General features: G+C 37.9%; 1 protein-coding gene and 1 long non-coding RNA gene across 12 annotated transcripts in view; one reads left to right on the forward strand and one right to left on the reverse strand.

Moving 5' to 3' along the window:
- Positions 1 to 19,394, forward strand: part of ODAD2 (outer dynein arm docking complex subunit 2) — a 244,586-nt gene that overhangs the window by 213,786 nt on the left and 11,406 nt on the right. The window contains exon 20 of one of the 11 annotated variants that reach the window (XM_082385964.1): positions 11,938 to 12,411. The exons of the other annotated variants lie outside the window; for them this stretch is intronic. Within the exon in view, the coding sequence (XP_082242090.1) occupies positions 11,938 to 12,027 (90 nt within the window). The 3' untranslated portion in view covers positions 12,028 to 12,411. Of the gene's footprint in view, positions 1 to 11,937; positions 12,412 to 19,394 lie in introns of those variants that run through there. 11 annotated transcript variants of the gene reach the window in all.
- The window catches only part of LOC309625912, a 138,871-nt gene that overhangs the window by 30,737 nt on the left and 88,740 nt on the right, over positions 1 to 19,394 (reverse strand). Inside the window, exons 4-6 of the long non-coding RNA XR_014242787.1 lie at positions 19,134 to 19,277; positions 8,277 to 11,566; positions 1 to 7,809 (exon numbers count right to left, since the gene is read on the reverse strand). The exon at positions 1 to 7,809 is cut by the window's left edge and continues 25,648 nt beyond it. This is a non-coding gene — a long non-coding RNA (uncharacterized lncRNA). The remainder of the gene's footprint in view (positions 7,810 to 8,276; positions 11,567 to 19,133; positions 19,278 to 19,394) is intronic.

The following is a 19,394-nucleotide window of genomic DNA, read 5'->3' on the forward strand; positions in this document are numbered from 1 at the left end:
CCATCTACCTCACTACAAATAACTCAATTTCGTTTCTTTTTATGGCTGAGTAATATTCAATTGTATATATGTGCCACATCTTCTTTATCCATTCATCCGATGATGGACACTTAGGTTGCTTCCATGTCCTGGCTATTGTAAATAGAGCTGCAATGAACATTGTGATACATGTCTCTTTTTGAATTATGTTTTTCTCAGGGTATATGCCCAGTAGTGGGATTGCTGGGTCATATGGTAGTTCTATTTTTAGTTTTTTAAGGAAACTTCATACTGTTTTCCATAGTGGTTGTATCAATTTACATTCCTACCAACAGTGCAAGAGGGTTCCCTTTTCTACACACCCTCTCCAGTATTTATTGTTTGTAGATATTTTGATGATGGCCATTCTGACTGGTATGAGGTGATACCTCATTGTAGTTTTGATTTGCATTTCTCTAATAATTAGTGATGTTCAGCATCTTTTCATGTGCCTCTTGGCCATTTGTATGAATTCCTTGGTGAACTGTCTGTTTAGGTCTTCTGCCCATTTTTTAATTGGATTGTTCTTTTTTTGATATTGAGCTCCATTAGCTGTTTGTATATTTTGGCGATTAACCCGTTGTCTGTTGTTTCATTTGCAAATATTTTCTCCCATTCTGAGGGTTGTCTTCTTGTCTTGTTTATGGTTTCCTTTGCTGTGCAAAAGGTTTTAAGTTTAATTAAGTCCCATTTGTTTATTTTTGGTTTTTATTTCCGTTACTCTAGGAGGTGGGTCAAAAAAGATCTTGCTGTGGTTTATGTCAAAGAGTGTTTTTCCTATGTTTTCCTCTAAGAGTTTTATAGTGTCTCGTCTTACATTTAGGTCTTTAATCTATTTCAAGTTTATTTTTGTGTATGGTGTTAGGTAGTGTTATAATTTCATTCTTTTACATGTAGCTGTCCAGTTTTCCAGCACCACTTATTGAAGAGGCTGTCGTTTCTCCATTGTATGTTCTTGCCTCCTTTGTCATAAACTAGGTGACCATATGTGCGTGGGTTTATCTCTGGGCATTCTATCCTGTACCATTGATCTATATTTCTGTTTTTGTGCCAGTACCATACTGTCTTGACTACTGTAGCTCTGTGGATTAGTTTGAAGTTGGGGAGCCTGATTTCTCCAACTCTGTTTTTCTTTCTTAAGACTGCTTTGGCTATTTGGGGTCTTTTGTGTTTCCATACGAATTGTAAAATTTTTTGTTATAATTCTGTGAAGAATGCCATTGGTAGTTTGATAGGGATTGCACTGAATCTGTAGGTTGCTTTGGGTAGTATAGTATAGTTATTTTCACAATATTGATTCTTCCAATCCATAAACATGGTATATTACTCCATCTGTTTATGTCACCTTTGATTTCTTTCATCAGTGGTTTATAGTTTTCTGAGTACAAGTCTTTCACCTCCTTAAGCAGGTTTATTCCGAGGTATTTTATTCTTTCTGTTGCGATGGTAAATGGGATTGGTTCCTTAATTTCTCTTTCTGATTTTTCGTTGTTGGTGTATAGGAATGCCAGAGATTTCTATGCATTAATTTTGTATCCTGCAACCTTACCCAATTCATTGATTAGTTCTAGTAGTTTTCTGTTGGCATCTTTAGGATTTTCTGTGTATAGTGTCATGTCATCCACAGACAGTGACAGTTTTACTTCTTCTTTTCCAATTTGTATTCCTTTTTTTCTTTTTCTTGTCTGATTGCTGTGGCTAGGACTTCCAAAACTATGTTGAATAAGAGTGGCGAGAGCGGACATCCTTGTTTTGTTCCTGATCTTAGTGGCAATGCTTTCAGTTTTTCACCATTGAGTATGATGCTTGCTGTGGATTTGTCATATATGGCCTTTACTATGTTGAAGTTGGTTCCCTCTATGCCCACTTTCTGGACAGTTTTTATCATAAAGCGGTGTTGAATTTTGTCAAAAGCTTTTTCTGCATCTAATGAGGTTATCATATGGTTTTTATTGCTTAACTTGTTAATGTGGTATATTACATTGATTGATTTGCATATATTGAAGAATCCTTGCATTGCTGGGGTAAATCCCACTTGATCATGGTGTATGATCCTTTTAATGTGTTGTTGGATTCTGTTTGCTAGTATTTTGTTCAGGATTTTTGCATCTATGTTCATCAGTTATATTGGTCTATAATTTTCTTTTTTTGTGATATCTTTTCCTGGTTTTGATATCAGGGTGACGGTGGCTTCATAGAATGAATTTGGGAGTGTTTCTCCCTCTGCAATTTTTTGGAGGAGTTTGAGAAGGATCAGTGTTAGCTCGTCCCTAAATGTTTGATAGAATTCACCTGTGAAGCCATAAGGTCCTGGACTTTTGTTTGTTGGAAGATTTTAAATTATGGTTTCAATTTCATTACTTGCAATAGGTCTATTCATATTTTCTAATTCTTCCTGGTTCAGTCTTGGAAAATTGTACCTTTCCAAGAATTTGTCCATTTCTTCCAGGTTGTCCATTTTATTGGCATAGAGTTGCTTGTAGTAGTCTCTTAGGATGCTTTGTATTTCTGTGGTGTCAGTTTTGATTTCTCCTTTTTCATTTCTAAATTTATTGATTTGCATCCTCTCCTTTTTTTTCTTGATGAGTCTGGCTAAGGGTTTATCAATTTTGTTTATCTTCTCAAAGAACCAGCTTTTAGCTTTATAGATCTTTGCTATTGTTTTCTTCATTTCTATTTCATTTATTTCTGCTCTGATTTTTATGATTTCTTTCCTTCTACTGACTTTAGATTTTCTTTGTTCTTCTTTCTCTAGTTGTTTTAAGTGTAGGGATAGATTGTTTATTTGAGAGTTTTCTTGTTTCTTGAGGTGAAATTGAATTGCTATAAACTTCCCTCTTAGAACTGCTTTTGCTGTGTCCCATAGGTTTTGGGTCATTGTGTTTTCATTGTCATTTGTTTCTATGTATTTTTTAATTTCTTTTTGATTTCTTCAGTGATCTCTTGGTTATTTAGTAGTGCACTGTTTAGCCTCCATGTATTTGTAGTTTTTACAGTTTTTTTTTCCTGTAATTGATTTCCAATCTCATAGCATTGTGGTCAGAAAAGATGCTTGATATGATTTCAATTTTCTTAAATTTACCAAGACTTGATTTGTGACCCAAGATGTGATCTATCCTGGAGAATGTTCCATGTGCACTTGAGAAGAAAGTGTATTCTGCCACTTTTGGGTGGAATGTTCTATAAGTATCAATTAAATCTATCTGGTCTATTGTGTCATTTAAAGCTTGTGTTTCCTTATTTATTTTCTTCTTGGATGATCTGTCCATTGTTGTAAGTGGTGTGTTAAAGTCCCCTACTATTATTGTGTTACTGTTGATTTCTTCTTTCATGGTTGTTAGCATTTTCCTTATGTATTGAGGTGCTCCTATGTTGGGTGCATAAACATTTATAATTGTTGTATTTTCTTCTTGGATTGATCCCTTGATCATTATGTAGTGTCCCTCCTTATCTCTTATAACAGTCTTTAAAGTCTATTTTATCTGATATGAGTATTGCTACTCCAGCTTTCTTTTGATTTCCATTTGCATGGAATATCTTTTTCTGTCCCTTCACCTTCAGTCTGTATGTGTCCCTAGGTCTGAAGTGGGTCTCTTGTAGACAGCATATATATGGGTCTTGTATTTATCCATTCCACCAGTGTCTTTTGGTTGGGGCATTTAATCCATTTACATTCAAGGTTATTATCCATGTGTTTGTTCCTATTACCATTTTCTTAGTTGTTTTGGGTTTGCTTTTGTGGGTCTTTTTCTTCTCTTGTGTTTCCCACCTAGAGAAGTTTCTTTAGCATTTGTTGTAAAGCTGGTTTGGTGGTGCTGTTAGCTTTTGCTTGTCTGAAAAGCTCCTGATTTCTCTGTCAAATCTGAATGAGATCCTTGCTGGGTAGAGTAATCTTGGTTGTAGGTTTTTCTCTTTCATCACTTTAAGTATATCCTACCACTCCCTTCTGGCCTGCAGAGTTTCTGCTGAAAAGTCATCTGATAACCTTATGGAGATTCCTTTTTATGTTATTTGTTGTTTGTCCCTCGCTGCTTTTAATACTTTTTCTTTGAATTTAATCTTTGTTAGTTTGATTAATATGTGTCTTCCTTGACTTGGGTGATTATTTCCTTTCCCATCTTAGGGAATTTTGTGACTATAATCTCTTCAAATATTTTCTCAGACCCTTTCTTTTTCTCTTCTTCTTCTGGGACCCCTACAATTTGAATGTTGGTGCGTTTAGTGTTGTCCCAGAGGTCTCTGAGATTGTCTTCAATTCTTTTCATTCTTTTTTATTTTGCTCCTTGGCAGTTATTTCCACCATTTTGTCTTCCAGCTCAGTTATTCGTCTTTCTGCCTCTGTTATTCTGTTATTCTTTCACCTTGGCTGAAGTTATCCCTGGGTATTTTATTCTTTTTGACACAATTGTAAATGGGATTGTTTTCTTAATCTCTCTTTCTGATAGTTCATTATTAGTGTATAGAAATACAACAGATTTCTGTATATTGATTTTTTATATCTGGCAACTTTACTGAATTCATTTATTCTAACAAATTTTTTTTTTTTTTTTGCTCGACTCTTTAGGGTTTTCTATATATGGTATCATGTCATCTGCAAATAGTGACAATTTTACTTCTTCCTTTCCAATTTGGATGGCTTCTATTTCTTTTTCATGCCTAACTGATGTGGCTAGGACTTGCAATACTATTATGTTGATAAAAGTGATGAGAGTGGGTATCCTTGTCTTGTTCCTGATCTTAAAGGAAAAGCTTTGAGCTTTTCACCATTGAGTATGATGTTAGCTGTGGGTTTGTCATATATAGCCTTTATTTATGCTGAGGTACATTCCCTCAATATTCACATTGTTGAGCATTTTATCATAAATGGGTATTGAATTTTGTTAAATGCTTTTTCTGCATCTATTGAGATGATCATATTTTTTATCCTTTGTTTTGTTAATGTGTTAATCACATTGATTTGTGGATGTTGAACCATCCTTGCATCCCTGGAATAAATCCCACTTCATCATGGTGTATGATCCTTTCAATGTGTTGTTGGATTCGGTTTGCTAATATTTTGTTGGGGATTTTTGCATCTATGTTCATTAAGGATATTGGTCAGTAATTTTTTTGTGGTATTCTTCTCTGGTTTTAGTATCAGGGTAATGTTGGCCTCTTAAAATGAGTTTGGAAGTGTTTCTTCCTCTTCATTTTTTTGGGAATAGTTTGAGAAGGATTGGTATTAAATCTTCTTTGGATGTTTGGTAGAATTTGCTAGTGAGCCACCTGGTCCTAGACTTTTGTTCGTTGGGAGGTTTTTGATTGCTGATTCAATCTTCTCACTAGTAATCAAGCTATTCAGATTTTCTGTTTCTTCATGATTCAGTCTTGGAAGATTGTATGTTTCTAGAAATTAATCCATTTCTTCTAGGTTGTTCAATTGTTGGTGTATAATTCTCCATAGTTGTCTCTTATGATCCTTTGTATTTCTTTACTATTAGTTGTTACTTCTCTTTTATTTCTGATTTCATTTATTTAAGCCTGCTCTCTTTTTTTTTCTTGGTGAATCTAGCTAATGTTTTGTCAATTTTGTTTATCTTTTCAAAGAACCAGCTTAGTTTCACTGATATTTTCTATTGTCTTTTTAGTCCCTATTTCATTTATTTTTGCTTTGATCTTTATTATTTCCTTCCTTCTACTAACTTTGGGCTTCATTTGTTCTTCTTTTCTCTAGATGCTTTGGATGTAAAGTTGGATTAGTTATTTGGAATTTGTCTTCTTTCTTGAAGTAGGCTTGTATCATTATGAACTTTCCTCTTAGAACTGCTTTTGCTGCATCCCATAGACTTTGGTATATCATATTTCTGTTTTCATTTGTCTGTAGGTATTTTTAAATTTTTTCCTTTGATTTCTTCAATGACCCATTGATTGATCAGTAGCATATTATTTAATCTCCATGTTTACGGTTTTTGAATTTTCTTCCTGTAAATGATTTCTAGTTTTATACCATAGTGATCAGAGAAAAATGCTTGCTATGACTTCAGCCTTCTTTAATTTCTTAAGACTTGTTTTCTGGCCTAACATGTGATCAACCCTGGAGAATGCTCTATGTGCATTGAGAATGTATACTCTGCTGCTTTTGGATGGAATGTTCTGTATAAATCTTTTAAATCTCTGGTCTCATATGTCATTTATGGCTGATGTTTCCTTATTGATTTTCTGTCTGGATGATCTATCCATCGATGTAAGTGGGGTGTTAAAGTCCCCTACTCTTATTGTATTGCTGTCAATTTCTCCCTTTAGGCTCATTAATATTCACTTTAAATATTTTGGTGCTCCTATGTTGGGTGCATATATATTTATAAATGTTTAGATCTTCTTGCTAGATTAATCCCTTTATCATTATGTAATGTCCTTTTTGTCTTTAATTACAGTCTTTATTTTAAGGTCTATTTTATCTGATATGAGTATAGCTACTCCAACTTTCTTTTCATTTCCATTTGCATGGAATATCCTTCTCCATCCCTTTGCTTTCACTGTGTGTGTCCTTACTTCTAAAGTGAGCCTCTTGTAAACAGCATATAGTTGGGTCTTGTTTTCAGCCACTCTGTGTCTTTCAATAGGAGCATTTATTTTTATTTATGTTTTAATTTTTTTATATGGACCATTTTTAAAGTCCTTATTGAATTTGTTACAATATTGCTTCTGTTTTATGTTTTGGTTTTTTGACCATGAGGTATGTGGGCTCTCAGCTCCCTGTCCAGGGATTGAACCCACACCCCCTGCATTGGAAGGTGAAGTCTGAATCACTGGACTGCCAGGGAAGTCCCCTCAATAGGAGCATTTAGTCCATTTACAGTTAGAGTAATTATTGCTAGGTATGTATTTACTGCCATTTTGTTAGCTGTTTTCTGGCTTGTAGTTTCTGGTTTGTAGTTCTCTCTGTTCCTTTCTTCTTCTCTTTCTCTCTTCCTTTGTGGTTTCATGCGTTTCTTTAGTGTTATGTTCAGCTTCTTTTGTCATTTTTCTTTTTGTGTATTCACTATAAATTTTTGCTTCGTGGTTACCATGAGGTTCACATATAACATCGTATGTATGTAATGGTCTGTTTTAAGTTGATAACAACTTAAATTTGAACACATTCTAGAACTTTACTTTTTATTCCCCCCATCATGTCTTATATTTGTATGTCACCTTTTATATCTTTTAATTGTATGCATCCCTTGACTAATTATTGCAGTTTTATTTAATTTTACTTTTGTCTTTAACCTTCATACTTGCTTTATATGTGACTGATTCATTACCTTTACTATATATTTACCTCTTCCAGTGAGATTTTTTATTTTGGTATGTTTTCTTGTTATTAATTAGAACCATTTCTTTTCAGCTTAAATAAGTCCCTTTAACATTTCTGACCTAGGCTCTCATTCTCCCAGCAGATCATTTAAGTTGTCTTTTCTCTTCTCTGCCTTTTCTTCTTAAAAGAAGGAAAGATTCTCCTAAGTTAGTTAGTTACCAATCTGAGTGATTTAGTTTTCTCTAGGCTATACCTTCAAAGTCAGCCCCAGATCTTTTTTGCATGTCAAAAACTTGGCCTAATTATTACGTTCAGCCAAGAGAGAATAGTGACTCAGACCACAGCTGTGGAGATAGTCAAAAGAGGTCCAACTCTGGGTGCATTTTGAAGGTGGAGCCAACAGATTTGTTCATGTCTTGGATGAGGGCCATGAGAAAAGAGGAAGCTGAGGATACGCCAATGTCTTTGGCCCAAGCAACTGGAGAGATGAGTTGACATGAATCGAGATGGGGAGGCTGTGAAAAAACGGGTTTCAGATGGGAGAATCAGGAGTTCAGCTTTGTCCATGTAAAATTTAATGTGTATTTTTATATACAAGTGGAGATGTCAACTAGGCAGTCAAATGGTCAGAGGTCAGGTCAGAGCTGGAGACGTAAATCTTATCATCATTCCACTCCTGGATATAATATACATCATATGTACAACTTATATTCATCATATATATGTATACACACAGTTGACTTTGAACAACATGGGTTTGAACTGTGTGGGTTCACTTATTTGCAGATTTTTTTCAATAGTTGGTTAAATCCATGGATGTGGAACTACAGATACAGGGGACCAACTATGGGACTTGAGTATCTGTGGATTTTGGCATCTGTGGCAGGTCCTGGAACCAATCCCCTATGGATACTGAAGGATGACTGCATATATGTATATATATTTACATACACACATATAACTTGTCTCCAAAAAAACTTACTTCTAAATATTCTTTCACAAAAGTGATTTAACAATAGGACACAGACAGCCACATGGACTTTCAATCTCTTCCTAAAGGGAGAAAACACAAGTTAAATGCAGGCACTGTATCCAGAATTGATAACAAGAGGGCATTTTTCTTAGAGTCTGGAGGAAACCTATGGACTATTCCAAGTAAGATAGCAAATTGAACTCCTGAGTTTAATTTTTCTTCCTTCTGAAATCTACTAACAAACATTACATTCAAGAAACTTAAAAAAAAAAACAAACACCAACAGGGACAAGGAAAATTGGAGAATTGCAGAGGAGAATATAATAAATTTGTATATGTTGAAATTCAGTGGGAGAGTGGCAACTGCCCAGCAGATCTGAGGAATAAGAATGCAAAGTCAAACGTGGGGAAAACTGAGACCACACCCAATTTACAATGTGGAAGCCTCAAAATATCAGGAACTAGTAGTACTAAAAGTACCTCTGGAACTGTTTGGTAGGGTTGAGGGTGCAGGCTCCAGTAAGGAAGACCGGGTGAAAGCTAGAGCCCCTTGTCCAACTCCACCCCCACAGAGTCACCACTGTCCCCAGCCCAGCATCTGTCTACAGAGGGTAAAACAGTGTCTCTGGGCTGGAGGACAGCAGCCACTGTGAGGTGTGGCTACTCTACCCAAGATGGAGATTAAGCTCCATTGAACGGGGCTCTCTGTCCTACTCACTCACAAATCTCTCGAAGCCAATCCTTTACTCTGCTGGCTAGAGTTTGAAAAGCTCTTTCTTGCAGAATTTGACCAGCTCAACACAAAAGCTATCAAGATATTGACCTGGGGAGAACTTCAGCCAGCCTTCCCAGGGCCTCTGCTGGCCTGTGGGAAACTGTTGTGTGAATTGGAAAACGATATTTCCTCTGGGTAGATGAAGCTTTGCTAATGTCAGACTTGAAAAGCAGATCACAGTTTTGTGGGAGGAAAAAGGCATCCCTTCTTTCAGGAAGACATAGCCTCTGACCAGTGTTCATGAACTGGTAAATAAGTGAGGGCTGCATTTCAGCCCCCTTCAATCTGGTGCCTTCATAGAGAGCACCATTCTAAGTGGCCCTGAGACCACCCCAATCACCCTGTAGTAAAGCACAAAGTCAGCAAGCCCCACCTACCTACTCAAAATCTCCAATCATCCAATGAGTAACTGCATCTAAAGGATGTCTTGAACCTGTAAAATAGAATCTGAAACAAACAGAAACAAACAAATCAATCCTTGGAAGAAACAAAGTGTAGCACAGAGAAGAAAATAATCAACATCCTCAGAGTGATATAAAAGGTATCACATCCATGAAACCAGAATAGGACTCTATTAAAAAAAAAAAAAGCATTCAGGAAGCACAAATTCAATAGAATAGTCGGAAAATAAAGGTAAAGAAACCTCCCAGAAAATGGAGCAAAAAGATAAATGAAAATAGGAAAGATTAAGAAAAAGAGAACCATGCAAAAGACGTAACTTCGGAAGACTGGCTTCAGAAGGAGATAATTGAGAAAACGGAGAGGAGGAAATGGAATGAAATAATTGGAGAATTTCCCAGAACTGAAGTGCATGAGCCACTAGATTGAAAGGGCCTATCAGGTGCCTGTATACAGTGGATAAAAACAGGCCTACGATGAGAATACAGCATTGTAAAATTTCAGGACGTTAAGTACACACACACACACACACACACACGATTTTGTAATCTTCAAAAGAGAAAGAAGGAAGAGAGAGAGAGAAATCACAAACCAAACATCAAGAATCACTTTGGGCTTCTCAACAGTAACACCAGAAGCAAGAAGAAAATGGAGCATTGCCTTCAAAACTCTTCCAACTCCTCAAAAATTACTTCCAACCTAGATTTCTATACCAAAGCAAACTTTTAAATTACGTATGAAAGAAGTCATGTAAGTCTTAAGAGGTTTACCTCCTTTGCACATTTTTCAAGAAGCTACTGGAGGATATGATTATCCTTTTAATATCTTTCAAACGCCTTCTAAACCTTCAAATAGAATATTGACAAGTCCAGCTCATATTCTAATTCATACTTTTGGTCTTGTTTGAACACATATTGGTGAAGTTCCTGGCTGCTCTATTTCAAGATCATTTTACCCCACAAAAGTGTTCTTTGAGCTACTAAGAACCAGAGGAAAGCCATAGTGAAACTCAAAGCAAAAATACAGAGCAGTCTCTTCCTTCTTCTGCAGCACCCGGCCTATATTCCGGCCACCAGAGCGCCCAAGGACTGTGAGCCCTGTCTCTCGGGTCTCCCTGATTTCTCCAGAAAGGACTCTTGGAACCTATCACAGAAGCAGAACTTGACAGGGACTCAGAGACTCGATCCCACCGACCCATTCCTGAGAAACTCTGCCCTCACTTCTACAGAGGCGCTCATGCACATGACCCAGCCTCCACTGCCCAGGAGCAGCCTGACCTCTTCTTGAGAGGGTCAGTCGTTCCAGCCAATTGTAGACACTTTTCATCACTGTCACTTGTTACTAGTGTTGGGATGAGTGTACAGCTCCTGAAGTGTGTTTTCTACTAGAGTACTAATAAGGGCTAACAATCAGAGAGCAGTTACTGTGAGCCAGGCCTTGCTCCAAGAACCTTAAAAATATAACTTACAGATAATAATAAACTCGGGGTCATCACAGGTGGCCTCCCATGCCCATTCCCCATGGTCTTATCCTAGATTGCACCTTCTCCTAGCTCACCCCTGCCTTCCTCTGAGAGCAGTTGCAGGCTGGGCACTTATCTTTTTCTTATCACATCTTGTAAAGGTCAGGCAGGGGAGGAGATTAATACTAATAATTTAAAATATTAAATTATCAGTTTATTTCCCTTCTCTACCATCTTCTCCACCTTTCTTCACTTAGACTGAGTTACCTTTAACATCTTCCAACCCAACAGGAAGAAGAATACTTGAGTGAAAACGCATTTGAGTTCTGGCCAGCCTTGCAACTGAGTTTATAGGATAGTCTTTTGCAAGAAGGAGGTAGAGAAGTTTTATTCAATTATTCTAATAACACAAGAGATGTGGGTGAGCTCTGGTTTTTTATAATATAAATTAATAAGTTATATAGTTTATCCTTACCTTTCTGTGAATATTTAAAATTCCACTGCCCATTTCCATATTCATCCAACTTCTCCTATTTCCCATTGCAAATATATTCCAGATCCAAGGCATTTATCCCATTTTAATTATCTCCTTTATGCCTTTGTTCATCCGTGGGGGTCTGATGTCCTTCTGGACTAGAGACGGACTCAGGAGGGGACTCGAATCTGAACAGAACTCATCATGTGTTAGAATGAACACAGACTTGTGTTAGTGCAACTTCCCTGCCTTATGCTTTTGTTCACTTAACAGGACACCACAAACCTCCTGTGAACATTAATTTCCAATATAATTAGATTAAAATTGCTTATTTGGATCAGTCCAATTGGAACTCTAGCAGAGAAAGTGAGCTGACAGCAAATTTTATTTGAATCTCTCTACTCAACAACAAACAACCTCCAATTCACGACAACAACAATAGTAATAAAAAGGATCATCCTTTATGAGCATGTAGTGTAAGCACTTTACATTCATCATCTCATTGAATCCCCACATCTATCCCATTAAAATGGCATTATAGCAAATCCTAATTTTACAGATAAGAAAACTGAGGCTCGAAGATGGCAGAGTAGAAGGACATGCACTCACTCCCTCTTGTAAGAGCACCGGCATCACAACTAACTGCTGAACAGTCATCGACAGGAAGACACTGGAACTCACCAAAAAAGATACCCACATCCAAAGACAAAGAGAAGCCACAATGAGGTGGTAGGAGGGGCGCAATCACAATAAAATCAAATCCCATAACTGCTGGGTGGGTGACTCACAGACTGGCGAACACTTATACTACAGAAGTCCACCCACTGGAGTGAAGGTTCTGAGCCCCACATCAGGCTTCCAGTGGGGGGTCTGGCGATGGGAGGAGGAATTCCTAGAGAATCAGACTTTGAAGGTTAGCGGGATTTGATTGCAGGACTTCAACAGGACTGGGGGAAATAGAGACTCCACTCTTGGAGGGCGCACACAAAGTAGTGTGCATATCAGAACCAAGGAGTAAGGAGCAGTGACCCCATAGGAGACTGAACCAGACCTACCTGCTGTTGTTGGCGGGTCTCCTGCAGAGGCTGGGGGTGGCTGTGGCTCACCCCGGGGACAAGGACACTGGCAGCAGAAGTTCTGGGAAGTACTCCTTGGCGTGAGCCCTCCCAGAGTCTGTTATTAGCTCCATCAAAGAGCCCAGGTAGGCTCCAGTGTTGGGTCGCCTCAGGCCAAACAACCAACAGGGAGGGAACCCAGCCCCACCCATCAGCAGACAAGCAGATTAAGTTTTACTGAGCTCTGCCCACCAGAGAACAGCCAGCTCTACCCACCACCAGTCCGTCCCATCAGGAAACTTGCACAAGCCTCGTAGATAGCCTCATCCACCAGAGGGCAGACAGCAGAAGCAAGAAGAACTACAATCCTGCAGCCTGTGGAACAAAAACCACATTCACAGAAAGATAGACAAGATGAAAAGGCAGACGGCTATGTACCAGATGGAGGAACAAGATAAAGCCCCAGAAAAACAACTAAATGAAGTGGAGATAGGTAACCTTACAGAAAAAGATTTCAGAATAATGATAGTGAAGATGATCCAGGACCTCAGAAAAAGAATGGAGGCAAAGAGCAAGAAGAAGCAGGAAATGTTTAACAAAGACATAGAAGAATTAAAGAACAAACAAACAGAGATGAATAATACAGTAACTGAAATGAAAAATACACTAGAAGGAATCAATAGCAGAATAACTGAGGCAGAAGAATGGGTAAGTGACCTGGAAGACAGAATGGTGGAATTCACTGCTGCAGAACAGAATAAAGAAAAAAGAATGAAAAGAAATGACAGTCTAAGAGACCTCTGGGACAACACTAAACACAACAACATTTGCATTATAGGGATCCCAGAAGGAGAAGAGAGAGAGAAAGGACCCAAGAAAATATTTTAAGAGATTATAGTCCAGAACTTCCCTAACATGGGAAAGGAAATAGCCACCCAAGTCCAGTTAGCACAGAGAGTCCCATACAGGATAAACACAAGGAGAAACATGCCGAGACACACAGTAATCAAATTGGCAAAAATTAAAGACAAAGAAAAATTATTGAAAGCAGCAAGGGAAATATGACAAATAACATACAAGGGAACTCCCATAAGATTAACAGCTGATTTCTCAGCAGAAACTGTACAGGCCAGAAGAGAGTGACATGACATTTAAAGTGATGAAAGGGAAGAACCTACAACCAAGATTACTCTACCCGGCAAGGATCTCATTCAGATTTGATGGAGAAATCAAAAGCTTTACAGACAAGCAAAAGCTAAGAGAATTCAGCACCACCAAACCAGCTCTACAGCAAATGCTAAAGGAAATTCTCTAAGTGGGAAACACAAGAGAATAAAAGGACCTACAAAAACAAACCCAAAACAATTAAGAAAATGGTCATAGGAACATACATATCAATAATTACCTTAAACGTGAATGGATTAAATGCTCCAACCAAAAGACACAGGCTCGCTAAATGGATACAAAAACAAGACCCATATATATGCTGTCCAAAAGAGACCCACTTCAGACCTAGGGACACATACAGACTGAAAGTGAGGGGATGGAAAAAGATATTCCATGCAAATGGAAATCAAAAGAAAGCTGGAGTAGCAATACTCATATCAGATAAAATAGATTTTAAAATAATGTTACAAGAGACAAAGAAGGACACTACATAATGATCAAGGGATCAATCCAAGAAGAAGATATAACAATTATAAATATATATGCACCCAACATAGGATCACCTCAATACATAAGGCAACTGCTAACAGCTATAAAAGAGGAAATCGACACTAACACAATAATAGTGGGGGAATTTAACACCTCACTTACACCAATGGACAGATCATCCAAAGAGAAAATTAATAAGGAAATATAAGCTTTAAATGACACAATAGACCAGATAGATTTAATTGATATTTATAGGACATTCCATCCAAAAACAGCAGATTACATTTTCTTCTCAAGTGCGCATGGAACATTCTCCAGGATAGATCACATCTTGGGTCACAAATCAAGCCTCAGTAAATGTAAGAACATTGAAATCATATCAAGCATCTTTTCTTACCACAATGCTGTGAGATTAGAAATCAATTACAGAGAAAAAATGTAAAAAACACAAACACATGGAGGCTAAACAATATGTTACTAAATAACCAAGAGATCAATGAAGAAATCAAAGAGGAAATCAAAAAATACCTAGAGACAAATGACAATGAAAATACGACGATCCAAAACCTATGGTAGGCAGCAAAAGCAGTTCTAAGAGGCAAGTTTATAGCAATACAATCCTACCTCAAGAAACAACAAACATCTCAAGTAAACAATCTAACCTTATACCTAAAAGAACTAGAGAAAGAAGAACAAACAAAACCCAAAGTTAGCAGAAGGAAAGAAATCATGAAGATCAGAGCAGAAATAAATAGAAACAAGGAAAACAATAGCAAAGATCAATAAAACTTAAAAGCTGGTTCTTTGAGAAGATAAACAAACTTGATAAACCATTAGCCACACTCATCCAGAAAAAGACGGAAGGACTCAAATCAATAAAATTAGAAATGAAAAAGGAGAAGTTACAACAGACACCGCAGAAATACAAAGCATCCTAAGAGACTACTACAAGCAACTCTATGCCAATAAAATGGACAACCTGGAAGAAATGGACAAATTCTTAGAAAGGTATAACCTTCCAAGACTGAACCAGGAAGAAATAGAAAATATGAACAGACCAATCACAAGCACTGAAATTGAAACTGTGATTAAAAATCTTCCAACAAACAAAAATCCAGGACCAGATGGCTTCACAGGTGAATTCTATCAAACATTTAGAGAAGAACTAACACCCCTCCTTCTCAAACTCTTCCAAAAAATGGCTGAGGAAGGAACACTCCCAAACTCATTGTATGAGGCCACCATCACCCTGATACCAAAACCAGACACAGATACTACAAAAAAAGAAAATTACAGACCAATATCACTCATGAATATAGATGCAAAAATCCTCAACAAAATACTAGCAAACAGAATCCAACAACACGTTAAAAGGATCATACACCATGATCAAGTGGGATTTATCCCAGGGATGCAAGGATTCTTCAATATATGCAAATCAATCAATGTGATACACCATATTAACAAACTGAAGAAGAAAAATCATATGATCATCTCAATAGATGCAGAAAAAGCTTTTGACAAAATCCAACACCCATTTATGATAAAAACTCTCCAGAAAGTTGGCATAGAGGGAACCTACCTCAACATAATAAAGGCCACAGCAAACATCATTCTCAATGGTGAAAAACTGAAAGCATTTCCTCTAAGATCAGGAGCAAGACAAGGATGTCCACTCTCACCACTATTATTCAACATAGTTTTGGAAGTTTTAGCCACAGCAATCAGAGAAGAAAAAGAAATAAAAGGAATACAAATTGGAAAAGAAGAAGTAAAACTGTCACTGTTTGCAGATGACATGATACTATACATAGAGAATTCTAAAGATGCCACCAGAAAGCTACTAGAGCTAATCAATGAATTTGGTAAAGTTGCAGGATACAAAATTAATGCACAGAAATCTCTTGCATCCCTATACACTAATGATGAAAAATCTGAAAGAGAAATTAAGGAAACACTGCCATTTACCACTGCAACAAAAAGAATAAAATACCTAGGAATAAACCTACCTAAGGAGACAAAAGACATGTATGCAGAAAACTATAAGACACTGATGAAAGAAATTAAGGATGAAATAAACAGATGGAGAGATATGACATGTTCTTGGATTGGAAGAATCAATATTGTGAAAATGACTATAGTACCCAAAGCAATCTACAGATTCAATACAATCCCTATCAAATTACAAATGGCATTTTTTACAGAACTAGAACAAAAAATCTTAAAATTTGTATGGAGACACAGAAGACCCCAAATAGCCAAAGCAATCTTGAGGGAAAAAAACGGAGCTGGAGGTATCAGGCTCTCAGACCTCAGACTATACTACAAAGCTACAGTAATCAAGACAATAGGGTACTGGCACAAAAACAGAAATATAGATCAATGGAACAGGATAGAAAGCCCAGAGGTAAACCCACACACCTATGGTCAACTAATCTATGACAAATGAGGCAAGGATATACAATGGAGAAAAGACAGTCTCTTCAATAAGTGGTGCTGGGAGAACTGGACAGCTACATGTAAAAGAATGAAATTAGAACACTCCCTAACACCATACACAAAAATAAACTCAAAATGGATTAGAGACCTAAATGTAAGACCAGACACTATAAAACTCTTAGAGGAAAACATAGGAAGAACACTCTTTGACATAAATCCCAGCAAGATCTTTTTTGATCCACCTCCTAGAGTAATGAAAATAAAAACAAAAATAAACAAATGGGATGTAATGAAATTTAAAAGTTTTTGCACAGCAAAGGAAACTACAAACAAGACGAAAAGACAACCCTCAGAATGGAAGAAAATATTTGCAAATGCATCAATGGACAAAGGATTAATCTCCAAAATATATAGACAGCTCATGCAGCTCAATATTAAAAAAACAAACCACCCAATCCAAAAATGGGCAGAAGACCTAAATAGACATTTCTCCACATAAGACATACAGATGGCCAAGAAGCACATGAAAAGCTGCTCAACATCACTAATTATTAGAGAAATGAAAATCAAAACTACAATGAGGTATCACCTCACACCAGTTAGAATGGACATCATCAGAAAATCTACACACAACAAATGCTGGAGAGGGTGTGGAGAAAGGGAACCCTCTTGCACTGTTGGTGGGAATGTAAATTGATACAGCCACTATAGAGAACGGTATGGAGGTTCCTTAAAAAACTACAAATAGAACTACCATATGACCCAGCAATCCCACTACTGGGCATATACCCAGAGAAAAGCATAATTCAAAAATACACATGCACCCCAATGTTCATTGCAGCAGTATTTACAATAGCCAGGACATGGAAGCATCCTAAATGCCCATCAACAGATGAATGGATAAAGAAGAAGTGGTACATATATACAGTGGAATATTACTCAGCCATAAAAAGGAACGAAGTTGGGTCATTTGTAGAGACATGGATGGCTCTAGAGACTGTCATACAGAGTGAAGTAAGTCAGAAAGAGAAAAACAAATATCGTATATTAATGCATATATGTGGAACCTAGAAAAATGGTACAGATGTACCAGTTTGCAGGGCAGAAATTGAGACACAGATGCAGAGAACAAACGTTTGGACACCAAAGGGGGAAAGTGGCAGGGTGGGGTGGTGGTTTGATGAATTGGGAGATTGGGATTGACATATATACACTAATATGTATAAAATGGATGACTAATAAGAACCTGCTGTATAAAAAAATAAATAAAATAAAATTCAAAAAAAAGTATCATGCAGAAATCCTAATTGGAATAGTGTGCCACAATAAAGTGAAAACATGTACTTACACAAATGAAAAAAAAAAAGAAAAGAACAAAAACTGAGGCTCATGGACTGAATGTCAATATTATGACATAGTATGGGTGTGTTTCATGTTTGGTAATTGCAATCATTGTTGCTTTTGTTGTGGTCATCCATGTACAATGCTTGGTGTCAGTCTATATATCTCTTGTAAAAAACAAAAAAAAAACAAAAAAAAACAAAAAAAAACCCTGAGGCTCAGGGAAAGTTACCCCAGGTCATACACAGTGAGCAGAATATAAGACTCAAAACCGGACTGTCTGAACCCAAGGTGTGAACTCACAGCCACTACCTTCCATAATCTATGACTACGTTCTTTTTTCTTTTTTACTCCAGAGAATTACCTTTGTCACTTTGATCTACCCAATAGCAAAATGCAATTCTAAACAACCGTGTCCATTTGTGTCTTTTTATCCATCCTTATGCTATCTTTTCTTTGGCATTCTTATCCGGGAAACCTCTGTAGACACAAATGTTCTTTATATTTGATAGGAAGAAAAATGGAAGAGTGACTTGAGGCTGTTCCAAGTGACAGTGTGAGCTTCTGCCCAGGGCGTGCAGAGACTTGTCGCTTCCTTTTCCTCTAGCAGAGAGCAGGGTCCCATGAACTCCTGATCCAGCCAGAAACCAAGTCATTCTCCATTTCTAGCATTCTGTAGAAGAGGGCTGTTAGGGCATTCTTTGTTATGTGACCTATTTCTCCCACCCAGGACAGCAGACCCAACACTCTGTAATCTCCTCTGTGTGTGTGTGTGTGTGTGTGTGTGTGTGTGTGTGTGTGTATCAGGGTGCAACAGCGCTCTAGTGGAAGGCTCATGTAAAGACAACTTGAGGGAAAACCAGAGGACAAACCTACTCCAGTGTGAAGGAACGTCTACACAGAGAGGGCAGTGGATGGAACCAGCAGACCCTCCCAAGCTCTGTGGACACGGCCCTTGGATCACAGGGCACGTGCTCCTGTGACCCCGAGGCAAGCAGACACCGTGGAAAGGCAAGCTCCTTGCTTCACTTCACCGAAAAGCACAATCAAAAGTTTTGCCCCAACCAGCAAATGTGAAATGTGTTTTGAGGCCCATGGCTCTGGGGAGCTGCCATGTGAAATGAGTTACCAAGGCTCAGAGTTGGGGTCGGGACCCACCCAGAGTCTCTGCAGCAGAGCCCAGTCCGCCGGACGGCCAGGAGGCCACCGGCCCGGAGGACAGGGCCCAGAGGCATCGTGCGTTCCCGGGTCGCGCAAACCTCACCTCAGTGCCTGGGAAACTGACAGCAGAAGAAGGGTTCAGATCAGCTCTGGGAACGCCAGAGTTTTCTGGGAAACCCGCTGAGCTCGGCGTGCATGCAGGTATTTCAGCGCTCCTCCGGCTCTAATGAGAACTCCTATTCCCAGCCTGGGTTCGCCCGAACAATGTCAAGTCAAACCACAAGAAAATGTGTTATCACTCAAATTGGTACTTTTCATACAACTGAAATATTACATAAAGTCACGAACTGTTAGCTGTAAAAGT

This window comes from Balaenoptera borealis (genome assembly GCF_965194805.1).
Source record: "Balaenoptera borealis genome assembly, chromosome: 3".
In the NCBI taxonomy this organism is placed as follows: Eukaryota; Metazoa; Chordata; class Mammalia; order Artiodactyla; family Balaenopteridae; genus Balaenoptera; species Balaenoptera borealis.